Source organism: Peromyscus leucopus, chromosome 3, assembly GCF_004664715.2.
Source record: "Peromyscus leucopus breed LL Stock chromosome 3, UCI_PerLeu_2.1, whole genome shotgun sequence".
Taxonomy (NCBI): domain Eukaryota; kingdom Metazoa; phylum Chordata; class Mammalia; order Rodentia; family Cricetidae; genus Peromyscus; species Peromyscus leucopus.
The window spans coordinates 31,604,081-31,616,423 of record NC_051065.1 but is presented as its reverse complement, the minus strand read 5'-3'; the positions used below and the strand labels follow the sequence as shown (position 1 = coordinate 31,616,423).

Genomic DNA, 12,343 nt, shown 5'->3' with positions numbered 1-12,343 from the left:
CACTCACTTTCCACAGTTTTTATTGCAGTTGTCAAGTTATTAACACCAAAGGTCACTAATGCACAGGCAGAGGACTTGCATATAGACTTAGTAATATATGTCTCTTCATGTCTAATGTTAATTATATCAAGTGATGATGTCAAAGTGATTTAAATGTCTTTAATATTTATATTTAAAAAAAAGTGATTTAAATGTCTTTAATGTTTATAAATAAGCCAGAATAATATTCTACAATCAATCTTTCACTTTAAATGACCATAGTCACCCCCAGCACTTCTTAGTTGATTCAATATTATTTTTAAATATTTGCTATCCCTCAATACATATGCTTACTAATAACCATGTGTGTCCTTATTCCAAAAAAAGCTCCAGATAGTTTGAACATTGTGCTGAGTAGAGGGGTGATTGTCTGACAGCAAGACTAAGCAATTCCTTCTTCACTGAGAGCAAGAACTCTGGGAAAAACTGGAAAGCGAAAAGAGCAGGCTGGTGACAGGTTGGGAAGGCATGGACAGCAGGAGAGGGTGAGAGATGTACAAGGAGTGGAATGGGAAGAGAGGAAAGGAAGCTTGAATTCGGAACTGCGTATTAAGCAGAACACACACACAAACCTGTGGGAACTTGGCTCTTGGGTTTCTCTCTCTAGCTCTGGATTGCATTTAAGGAATCTTTTTATAAGATTATCTTTTAAACTTTTGGATTTTAGGTAGCTAGTGAAAAAAGTCAAGGAGATCATCAAAGTAAAGAGTAATTAGAGTAAAAAAAGAGAAAATCTATTTGCTAACTTTAGACAGCTTTGATATAATAAATATGGTATATTATACTGCATGTAAAATATGTAAAATCATACACATGTGTTGAAATGTTATGAAAAGGTTGTAATAGTGTTTGTAGAAGTGTCTGAGTAGGTTTTATTTAAGAACACGTGTGTATCACATCTCCATACGTATGCAGGCAATCACAGTTAAGAATGAAGAAGTTAATGAAGAAGGGCAGGAATTTGAGGACAGTGGGGAGCAGTATGTGGGAAGGTCTGAAGAAATGAAAGAAGCAGGATGACTGTAATTTTATTATAATCTCAAAAAATAAAAGAAAACGTTTCTACAAACAGCTTAATAGTTTATTTGTCAGCTTTTTACTTTCTCTAAATCTGTAAATTTTTGTTAAATTCTGAGGAAATATGTAGGAAGATGTAGCAAGGACTTTTAAGCGGTGTGAGAGCCGCGGGAAGGCTGCCCGACTGCTCGGACACGAGATGTGTTTTCTCTTAAGTTCTCTGTCAACCACCTGTCCAGAGAGGTGGCTTTCATTCCAGGGAAACCACTGGTAACATTGATATCCTAGCTTGCCTTTCACCTTCGTTTCATTAGCATTTGCTGAAAGCGATGGAGACAGAGTGGGTCAGGGCGTTGTTACACTTCGAGGTTCCATATCCAGTTGCTTTATTCTTCTTTTCTATCACTAAAAGCTTCTTTATGACCCACATCTTGTTAAATATTTAAAGTTGATGTTATATTTTTATTAATATTACGTTGTATTACATAGGCTACAACATACAGTTTCTAAACTGCTTCACTCTTCTATTCATAGTGATGATATTCTTGCATTACATGCTTAAATTTCTTATTACATGTATGTGGTGAGGAGGCGCAAACATGTGCCACTGTGTATGCCCAGTTCAGAGGACAACTTGTTTCAGCCTGTTCTCTATACCACATAGGTTCCGGGATCCAACTCTGGTTGTCAACTATGGGAGCAAGCACCTTCACCCCAGGAGCCTTCTCAACAGCCCCCGCCCCCATGATCTGTAAAAGCAAAGAACTAATCAAATCAGTATGAGTGCATGCCAGAACCAAGGTTTCACAGATACTTGAAAACGGAAGCAACTAAAGCAGCTACAGGATGTGCAATTGTCCAAAATAATAATAAAAAACCCGTTTACCTCGATGTTGTGAACACTCCGTAGACAATCGGATTTTTAGGATCTTTAGAGTTCATTAAGAAGACATCCTCTATTTGAAAACACAATCAGAAAAAGTTCTTATTATTTATTTTACATCCCAGCTTCAGTTTCCCCTTCTTCCTGCCCCCCCCCCAGTCTCTGCTCCCCACCCCTCCTCTATTCCCACCCCTCAATCCTCTCCCCTCCGTTTCTGTTCAGGAATGGCAGCTCTCCCATGGATATCAACAAAACATGGCGTATCAAGTTGCTGTAAGACTAAGCATTTCACATATGTCCTGTGAATCAAACATCAGCCACTTACGCAATTCATCGAAATGGGTGTCAATGCCATTTGGGCCTGGCACGGAGCAAATCAGGCGTGCCTTCAGGAACGTCGTCCATTTATTCACAAGACTTCTGTGTCCGCCAAAGTCATTCTGAAAGGCAACACAAGCTACTCTATAGAGCAAGCATGTGCAGTAGTGTGAAATAGTCTCTATTTCCCATTTCTTAACATCAGACACATAAATGCAATTCTTCATTTTTTTGTTTAATTTTTTAAAAAGGCATCTTTCTTTGCAACCAAGAATTTTCCCACTCTTCATTTTTCAAATGTGACATAGCCACTCTAAATGACTGCATATAAACTATTATCTTATTATTATTATCTTACTTATTATATTTTACTCAAATTTTTGATCCAATGTTCAGTAAAGGAAATGTCCATAATAGTCCTTAAATGTTACACTTGTCCATTAATAAGAGTAGACTAGCCAATTTGGAATATAGGCACTATGAAATATTATTTAGCCATTTAATGTGATTAAACCAAGAGGACATGATAATTAAATTTAGCCAGATATATTAATATAAATATCATATGACCCTAAGTAAAAATGAGTCCAAAATGTTGAGCTCACAAAAAAACAGTGTGCAGAATGATGACCCACCCAGCCTAGAACAGCAGAATTTGAAGACAAATTGGCCAAAGGATAGGAAATGTTGAATAGACAGGAAGAACAGATTTAAGATATCTGTTATACAGCATGATCACTACAGGCAGTTTTAATGTTATATTCTTAAAAAGTTGTTAAGTATGATTTTTAAGTATTGTTACCACATAGAATAAAAATACATGATTTCAAACACGCATTGATTTGCTTGATTTATCCCTTTATAAATATCAAAATGATATACTGTATGTGACAAATGTATGCAACCTTTGAAATTAAAACAATTTTAAAGGAAATTCCCTCTTCCACTCTGTACTATCACTTAATGGACAATTATTAATATTATGTTTGTTCTGTGTTAGGCCAGCTCTCCCTCTTCCTACTGAGCCAGCTTTTCCTTTGAATCTTACCGACCCCTGCAGCCTGAATCAGGGATGCTACTGGGTATAGAACAGGCCTTTACTGGGTATCTACTGAATGAATGATGAGTGCATTGCTTATTATCTTCACTGACAACAAATCCACCAAACAGTCATGCTACTAACACCAAACACAACCAAACAGCTTGTGGTATAAACATATAAATATTAAAACCACTTATACATCGTAACCAGTAGGTTGAGAAAATATTCCTTAGAAAGTATTTTGAAAATATCTAATTACTGCAAATAAAACTTAATTGTAATGTAAATGTAACTCTGAATTCTAATGCAAAGATATGTATTTACCAGAAGACACAATCTTTAACACTAATTTATATGTACACATGTTGCAAGAACAGTTTCCTTAAAATTAGAACATCCATTTAAATTCTGTTTATCAAGTGTTTATATTATGCTGCTTTTTTAATAACTTTGTAGCTAATACTTTAAACTTACTTATTTTTATAAAAATGTCTGACTTATTTACATGAAGTTCTATGTTTCCAAATAACAAAGGAGGCTTTTTAGAAATCAGTTGTACTATATCATCAGATCATAATGTGATAACGAGATCAGAAAGATAACACAGGTTTTTTTCCTTCTATCACACTATAATATAACATTACACATATTAAATACTAGTCCTCTAAAAAATAAATATCAGATCACCTAATTCAGGCTTTTGTATGTGTTTGAATAAGGACCTATGTGTATGATGGAATTATCAATTTGTAAAAATTAGCTGTACTAACTTTGTCTCAGTATTAAATGCTTTATCTGTATTCTGATACCAAATATCCATTCAAAACTTAGTGCTGGGCAGTGGTGGTGCACGCCTTTAATCCCAGCACTCAGGAGGCAGAGCCAGGCAGATCTCTGTGAGTTCGAGGCCAGGTTGGTCTACAGCATGAGTTCCAGGACAGGCTCCAAAAGCTACACAGAGAAACCCTGTTTCGAAAAAAACAAAAACCAAACCAAACCAAACCAAAACTTAAAAACATATTAGTGTAGAAAACTGCTGAATCTGAAAATGAGGAGGTATATTCTTCTAGGTAATAATTTATACTTATTCATGCAGGAAAATACTTTCTAGTCCATGGTTTGAAAACAAGGTAATGAATGTAATTGTGAAGTAATGTCACCTCATGATCTCTAACCATATCTCTATTTATATGTTTGACCTTACAACTTTCTCAAAAGTATTAACTATAATATCTTTTTCAATCATTTTAACATTTAAACATTTGTCATTAGATATATTTTAACCTCTTCTACATCAGTGGAAAGTGAAATGAAATGAAATTGTAAATGAATGATGTATTTTTTTCTTTACCTCACCTTGCATATCTGACCAATTCTAGCATGAGTGGCTTTTCCAGAGTGTTCTCCATCTATTGCATTTTCTCGGAAGAAAAAATACACTTTGTCATCTTCAGGGTTGTCACTCTCTGGGATGAGATGGGCACTGATGAATCTAGGATCTGAGAAAAACATCGTATTTGTTAATCTGCAGTGATAATGAATAATAACGTTCTACAGGGTGTATTTATACTTTCTTTGGACCTCTCTGTTGTGTGCTAGGACAGTAGGATTTTCTTGCTTAACTCACTTTTTGAGCTCATTTCACCAATGCCTGTCTATCCATTATGAATTTATTATAAATTATATTTATCTCAACAAATGCCATTTAATTTTGTTCAGTGTTAGAACAAATAAATTATTGATTATCAAAATCCTTTGTAATCTTGAGTGTTACCAAGTGTTCTTTGTTGCTGTATGTGGTTATTCCTCTTTATTTTATTAATTAGTTCTTTCCTGTCTTCATTAAAGGCTTGATGGGGGCAGAGGCGAAATTCATATAAAGCAGCAGAACTGCATGTTCCCACTCACTTTCCTGTTCCCAACCCAGAATACGGCAACATCATTTTACTACTCAGACCAAATGGGGTGCCCTCCGAGACTCTGCTCCCGCATTCTGAGTTCTGTCTAGCAGTATGTCCCTCTGCATAACCACTTCCCATCACAACTCCAAGGCCCACACTGCTCACGCAGATCATTTACACTTTCTCAACCAATCTGCTCTGGTTCGCTGCCTTCCATATTTCTTCATGCAGCAACCAGAGTGAGCCGCTGCTCCGTCACCTTTGTCTCTAGTCACTCCATGCTCTTCACCACTCATTAAACAATAAAATCAAAACACTTAGGATAACCAGGGGCTGTGACCTTTCCTGTGCTAACTGACACACATTTTCTTCTGCAGGCTTTTTCTCCCCACCTCCTCCTGGACAGCAATTCTAGCACCAATCCTGGTTCTCAACACGTTCTGCTCTGCTCCACCTGTCCCGTTGGGAGCCCGTCCTTCCCCGTAACTCTGCCTTCAGCTAACCGCAGGCTCAAATCCGACAAATCCTTCTTTCCTCAGGTCTGTCTTCAAATATCACATTACTAGGTAGAGCACTGAAACCCTGTTTCTCTCTATTTATCCTATTATATAGGTTTTCCCCAACACCATTGATTGTTTCATCTGACTCATTCTCATTCTGTCTGTCTGTCTGTCTCCCTTCCTCCCCCTCTCCCTCCCTCCCTCCTTCCTTCCCTCTCTCTATGTAAGTGTATCTGCATGTGAATGTGTATGTGGCGGTCTCTCTGTCTCTCTTTTATTTAAATTTGTTATAACCTGCTTCCATCTCCACCCAAATTTACAGCAATAGCACATTTTGTTCATTCCATAAATTATGAGCTTAAACTACACCTTAAAATGTGATAAAAAATCAAGTCATTTGGGAGGAAGGAGAAGAAGTGGAAATGACAAACAATGTAAAATCTACTAATAATAGCAGGAAATGTTTCAACAATCTTCAGAGTCCCTCATTTAAAAAATACTCTTCTAAATAACTGGCTTAAACCAGTGGATGAAGAAAAGCCACTTTACAGAAAGGGAGCATATATGAAGGAAGATCAAATGGAGAGGAGAAGGAACATAGCCTCAGTTTAGTGCGTCTGTGACCGAAAGACTCATGCCTTTTCCCACATATCATGAAAAAAATAATTGGAAGCAGAGTGATCACATTTGAAGCTCTTTGCAGTGGGAATGGTGAAATGACCAGCAAGATCCTGGCTAAAGTAGAGTGGAGTCGAGCCCTTGTTGTGGTTGGGATATAAAAATGCTACCCACAAGCTCATCAACACTTGGTCCCCAGCTTGCAGGGCCAATTTGGGGTGTAGAGGAACCCTTAGCACATTGAGTCTAGCTGGAGGGAATGGACTGCTGGGGAGAGAGCCTTCAGATTGCCCTCATTTTCTGTCACTTCTCACTCTAAACACAGACCTTCCCTGACATGGACGATAGCCCTTAACTTATGAACAATTAAACCTGTTCTCCCGCAGGTTGCTCTAGTTGGGTGTCTTATCATAGTGACAGAGGAAGTAACTAATACAGACCCTACATCCCCAAGCCAAGGGATTTAAAGTAGAAAGAAACTAAGTTGTCACTTTGGAGATGGGACTCAACGGGTTTTTCCGTCTTTTCCTCTTCAACAACCCTTTCTTTGACTCAGTTTCTTTTTAAATTTCTTTATCTTAAAAATGGAACATATCCACAGATGTTGATTTAGAGAGCATTGGAATGTCCCGTGTCCGTCAAAACACAGGACCACAGCAGAGGCCCTACTTCCCGTCTGCTTCCCAAGTTTCACTCACTCGGTTCTTTTCCGTCTTTCACTACCATTTACTTTCTAGGCACCAGGAGATCAATCCAATCAAATGTTTGGTTGTGCTTACCTCTTGACAGAAAACGTGTTCAGGGTTTTCTTCAGCTTGCTTTGCTTTTCTTAGTTCTTGACACTGAGACTGAGTTGTTAGTTATCTAACACCATAATTTCTCCCCGCCCCCCATTATTTAAATTCCTCAACATAGACACTTTCTAAACTTCTCTCTGGATTCCCCCCCCCTTCCACCATTTAAATGAACTCATCTAGTTTTCCCCTATTACTTCAGGATTTTTAATTATATTTATGCATAAACTCTCAAAGTCCCGAATGTTAGCAAACCATATCAACATGTTTTTCTTCTCCTATCCAATTTTTGTACTTTGTGCTTCTGGGTAAAACTCTCTGTGGACATTGCATTGCAGATTGCTTTATCTGGCCTGTAAGGCACTGGTGCACTTTCCTCTCAAAGCTGCTGCCCTCCTGCTTTTCTCCTTATGCTTGGTTCTCTCACCAGTGCCTTTATATAAATAGTCATTTTTATCTATGTGCTCTCCACCTCCCCCAGAACTCCCCTCTGCCTCCTGAATTCCTAAAACTCTTCGCTCTACTGTTTCACTCCCATTTCCTAACAGCCTTAATTTTGATGACATAATCTATGTTCCCATTACTATCTATCCCTGTTCTCTGCATAATCTAATTCTTCTGTTCTGTTTCCTCTAAGCTATCTTGATACAGGAATGAGCGCACATTCACCGATAGTATGCATCCCACAGGACAAATCCCAGGTGCCAGAGACAAGACGACGGTGGTATGTATCACAGAGACAGTGATAACACAGCTGAAGGTGATCAGTAAACACACTTGAGATAGGTAAAAAAAAAAATTTTTTTTGAGACAGTTTTTCTGTATAGCTTTGGAACCTTTCCTGGAACTCACTCTGTAGCCCAGGTTAGACTCCAACTCAAAGAGACCTGCCTCTGCCTCCAGAGGGCTGGGATTAAAGGCGTGCGCCACCACCGCCCTGCTTTAGATAAAAATTTTGACTATAAGTGTTGTGCCTAAGAGAGAAGTGGCAAATGCTGCCAGTTACATTAGTCACGTTGTGCCTGATGCAGAAAAGAAACGACGACAATAAATGTTGCCCACAAATTAAGCTCGACAGCTCTTTCTAACACAATGGAGCACATTTTCCTTTCAGTGTTATTTCAATGAACTTGTTCACTACCCCAGGCCACACCTCACCAATGTCATTCCCAGCTGTGTTGTTTGCATGATAATGAAATGATAACAAAGTAACATTTGCTCTTGCCCATTTGTTAGCATTGAGTTCCCCATGATTCTCATTTTTATAGTTATCATGGGCACTTATCTAGTATTTCCAATTCTCTCTGGTTAGCTTCTCTATATAAGAAGGGTTCACTGCCTCAGCATCTTTTGAATCTTTCCCAGAGCACTGCCCCAAAGCTCATACTCTTGACGCTTCTCTCCTGGAACACACATTTAATTTATTTTCCCTGCATTCAGTCTCATGTTCTCCTGAAACGGCTGTACTGTCTCATACCTTTCAATATGTGTGGTGGTTTGAATAAGAATGAACCCAATAGGTGTTGTAGAATATTATTTTAAGATGTGTTACATTTGTTTATGCTGTGGAACATTTGTTTAATGATGGAAAAATGTGTTGCATTCCTTTACGTTGCATTTGTTTAACTCTGTGAAGCTGTGTTAGTTCCCTTGTCTAAATTACCTGAATGGCCAATAGCAAGGCAGGAGAAAGGATAGGTGGGGCTGGCAGGGAGAGAGAACAAATAGAAAGAGAAATTTGAAAGTAAAGAAGAAAGAGCAAGAGAACAAGGAGAGGAGGATGCTAGGAGTCAGCCACCGGCCACACAGCCAGCCACAGAGTAAGAGTGAAAGGAAGATTACAGAAGTAAGAAAAGGAAAAAGCCCAGAGGCAAAAGGAAGACGGGATAAGTTAAGAGAAGCTGGATAGAAATAAGCCAAGCTAAGGCTGGGCACTTATAATTAAGAATAAGCCTCCATATGTGATTTATTTGGGAGCTGGGTAGTGGGCCCCCAAGGAGCAAAGAGATAAAAGAGAAAAAGAATAAAACAACAACAACTAGGCTCATATATTTGAACTCTTAGTCAGTGGGGAGTGACACTATTGAAAAGATTAACAGGACTTAGAGATGTGGCCTTGTTGGAGGAAGTGTGTCATTGGGGGTGAGCTTTGAGGTTTCAAAAGCTCATGCCAAACTCAGAGCCCCTCTCTGCTTGTGGATCAGCATGTAGTACTCAGCTACTGCCCCAGCAACTGCTTGGACACCGCCATGCTTCTTGCCATGTTGATAATGGAATAAACCTCTGCAGCTGTAAGCAAGATCAAGTCAAATGCTTTCTCTTGTAATAGTTTCCATGGTTCTGGTGTCTCTTCATGACAATGGAACAGTGACCAGGACAGTATGCAAATCCATTCTCTAGCACCTGAGGCATTTACTACAATTAGCATCTAAACCTCTTTTCTCATCACTGGTTTTCTTTCTCCTTCTTTTTAGTTGCTCCTATTCTTTTTTCCTTTGTGGCTGAATATTGTTTGGAAAACAGTATATAGTTAAAAAGGTAAGTAAGTGATTTGGTGAATGAGTGAGTGAATTTCTGCAAGTAAAATGAATTAAAAGAAGGAATCATATGTCCGTCCTTTCTAAAACTGCATTTGTATTTATGTTAGGGGAGGTCAGAGGACAACTTGTCAGAGTAGCTTCTCATGTTCAAACATGAGGGGGTCCCATGGATTTTGTTTTGATTGGCAGACTTGGTGGCAGACACCTTAAATTTGCTGAGTCATCTTTATGATTACTCAAGGTTGGCCTTGAACTCATGATATTACTGCCTCTGTCTGTAGCATGTCCTAAGAGCATGTGCCACTACAAATGGGTTCCTTTCTTCTTAACATGACTTGCTTAAGTTATTTTCATGGCACAAACTCATTCTTGATTCAAATGGTTTAGTATTTGGGGTATAAAAGTATTCATGCTTCTTTAACTGAAACTACTTTGAAAAGTTATTACCCAATAATGAGTTTTCAAAACGCTCTTTTGAGAGTTTGTGAATGTTCTTTGAAGCTAGGAAAAGCTTTTTCTCTTTGATCTGCATTAAACAATTAATGAAGTAAAATTAATTTTCTGTTTGTCATTTTTTTCAAAATTAGATTTCATCAATAAGATTAAAATAACCCAAAACATATTCCTGTGTTCTATGAGCTAAAAACAACACACATGTTGCGGCCAGAGATTGCCATTGTCCTGTGGATGAGCAAGAATTTCAACAACTTGCCTTGCCACCAACTCCTCTAAGGCCAGCATTTACGGAGATCCTCTCAATGGGCCTGCTTCGCTACTTTGTGAACTCTCCTTAGAAATCTAAGACTTTTCACAGTATCCACAAAAGAAAGCTACTGCCCAACTGCTCCCATCAAAAGAGACAGAAGGGAAAACATTAGCCAACTTGTTGGTTTTCTTTTTAAGTCTGTGTCCTGTAAACTACTAAAGCCAAAAGGAAAATGTGAATTTCCATTTCTCAGATAGGAATTTTTGATTTCACTGTGGCCAAATCCATTAAAACTAACAAACATAAATAAAAAGTTCTCTTAGTAATGCAAAACTGTAGCTTCACTAGTTACTTTTCGTTTACATGTTCTTTATTCTGTGAAGTTTGCAAAATTCCAGGTGATAAGGTTTAAAGAAATTGGCACCCTCACACACCTCAGAGTAATTTCTTGGGATGTGAAGCAGGAAGTTGATGTAAATGTGTATTGAAACAGAAACATCAAAAGAAGATGGCAAGATCCATTCAAATGAGATCAAAGTGTATGAATCAAACCAGCACAAAACTTCAATATAAACACCATGAAAAGGTAAACAGAATTAGAACACATTCTCTCATTTGGGTAGCTTAAATGGCATGCCTCTGGCGATAAGACTTTGTCTTTACAGATACTGTGGTACTTTTTGCAATGCCCTGGGCACAGGGTAGAAGCTAAATAAATAATCTGATTTATTAATCTTGGGCCAGGGCTGGTTTGTGAAGCATGGAATCTTTAGTCTCGATAATTGCAATAAATGCTGAATAAATACAAGAGTGTTTTCTCTTCATCTTTATCTCCTTCACCACCCCCTTGACATTCTTCCATATCTCATCCCACAGATGGCAGTTCTTGCAAAATTCACGTTTGGCACCACCTGCCACTTGTAACAGTACCACTCTGTTGAAATATTTTTAGCAGCTGCAAATTAAGCTGTCCTTCAGGTGCAATCTCACACTTAATGAAAATGACAACTTGGCACAGGCCACGTGCTGTGTTACCTTTATGATTCATGTGAAAGCTCTAGCTGATTTAAATAATGAACATTTCTGCTGCTCTCAGCATAAGAATCAATTTGGATCCTAAGTATGTCCACACTTTGGCCAGCATTTGGCTGGACTTTTCCCCTCAACCAACAAGTCCCATGAACTAGGGCCAGGATAGATTTTTTTCTTTTCTGAAAATGAATTAAATGTATGTAAATGTTATTAGAGTTTCAGAGTATCTGTGCATTTAAAAGAAAGTTATTGGGTATTTTCTAGGATTTAAACTTTACATAACTCTTGGGCATAAAGGGATGGGATTAGTGCGTTTGATCTCCCTTGCAAAAGTACCACCAGGCCTTGTGAGTGATGCATCAAGGAACACTTAGACACTTCCAGTGAAAGTATGTCAATGGGTCTGAGCAGAGCAGCAGGAATATAACACGCCTGCAGAGAAAAGAAAAAACCCAAGACACACAGCTCTCTCAATCAGTGGGGGCCCATCTTCAAAAAGGAATGTGAGGATTTAGTTACTGACACATAAATGTGCACTCCTGTTTTCCTAAAATTTAAAATGTGATCCCACTGACATTCAGACACCATGAGGCTCTGACACTGAGACACTATGACACTAAGATGCTCTTCTGTGATAGAAGTTAAGCAAAAATAGGTAGAAACCAGGCCTATTTTAAACTCACTAAAGTTTAAGAAATATCAAATAGGGCCATGCATGGTGCTGTAGACTTAAAGTATCAACATTTCAGAGGTTGAGGCAAGAGTATCATGAGTTCAAGACTAACCTAGGCTACAAAACCTGTCACAGTCCAGCCTGAATTAAATATGGGGACTTGCTCCCTATCCAAGAATGAAATGTGAGTTAATGTCATCTAGACTCAGTTTCCAAAAATGTCACAAAGTAGCTACCACTGAGGAATGTTTGGAGAATATAAAAGGGGATAATGTGATTC

The 12,343-nt window shown here is 38.3% G+C and overlaps 1 protein-coding gene across 3 annotated transcripts in view; it reads right to left on the bottom strand.

Annotated features, from left to right (window-relative positions):
- Positions 1–12,343, bottom strand: part of Sema3a (semaphorin 3A) — a 289,957-nt gene that overhangs the window by 39,737 nt on the left and 237,877 nt on the right. For all 3 annotated transcript variants that reach the window (XM_028862052.2, XM_028862061.2, XM_037203547.1), the window contains 3 exons: positions 4,656–4,798; positions 2,265–2,379; positions 1,943–2,012 (listed from right to left, as the gene is read on the bottom strand). In XM_028862052.2, the coding sequence (XP_028717885.1) occupies positions 1,943–2,012; positions 2,265–2,379; positions 4,656–4,798 (328 nt within the window). The remainder of the gene's footprint in view (positions 1–1,942; positions 2,013–2,264; positions 2,380–4,655; positions 4,799–12,343) is intronic.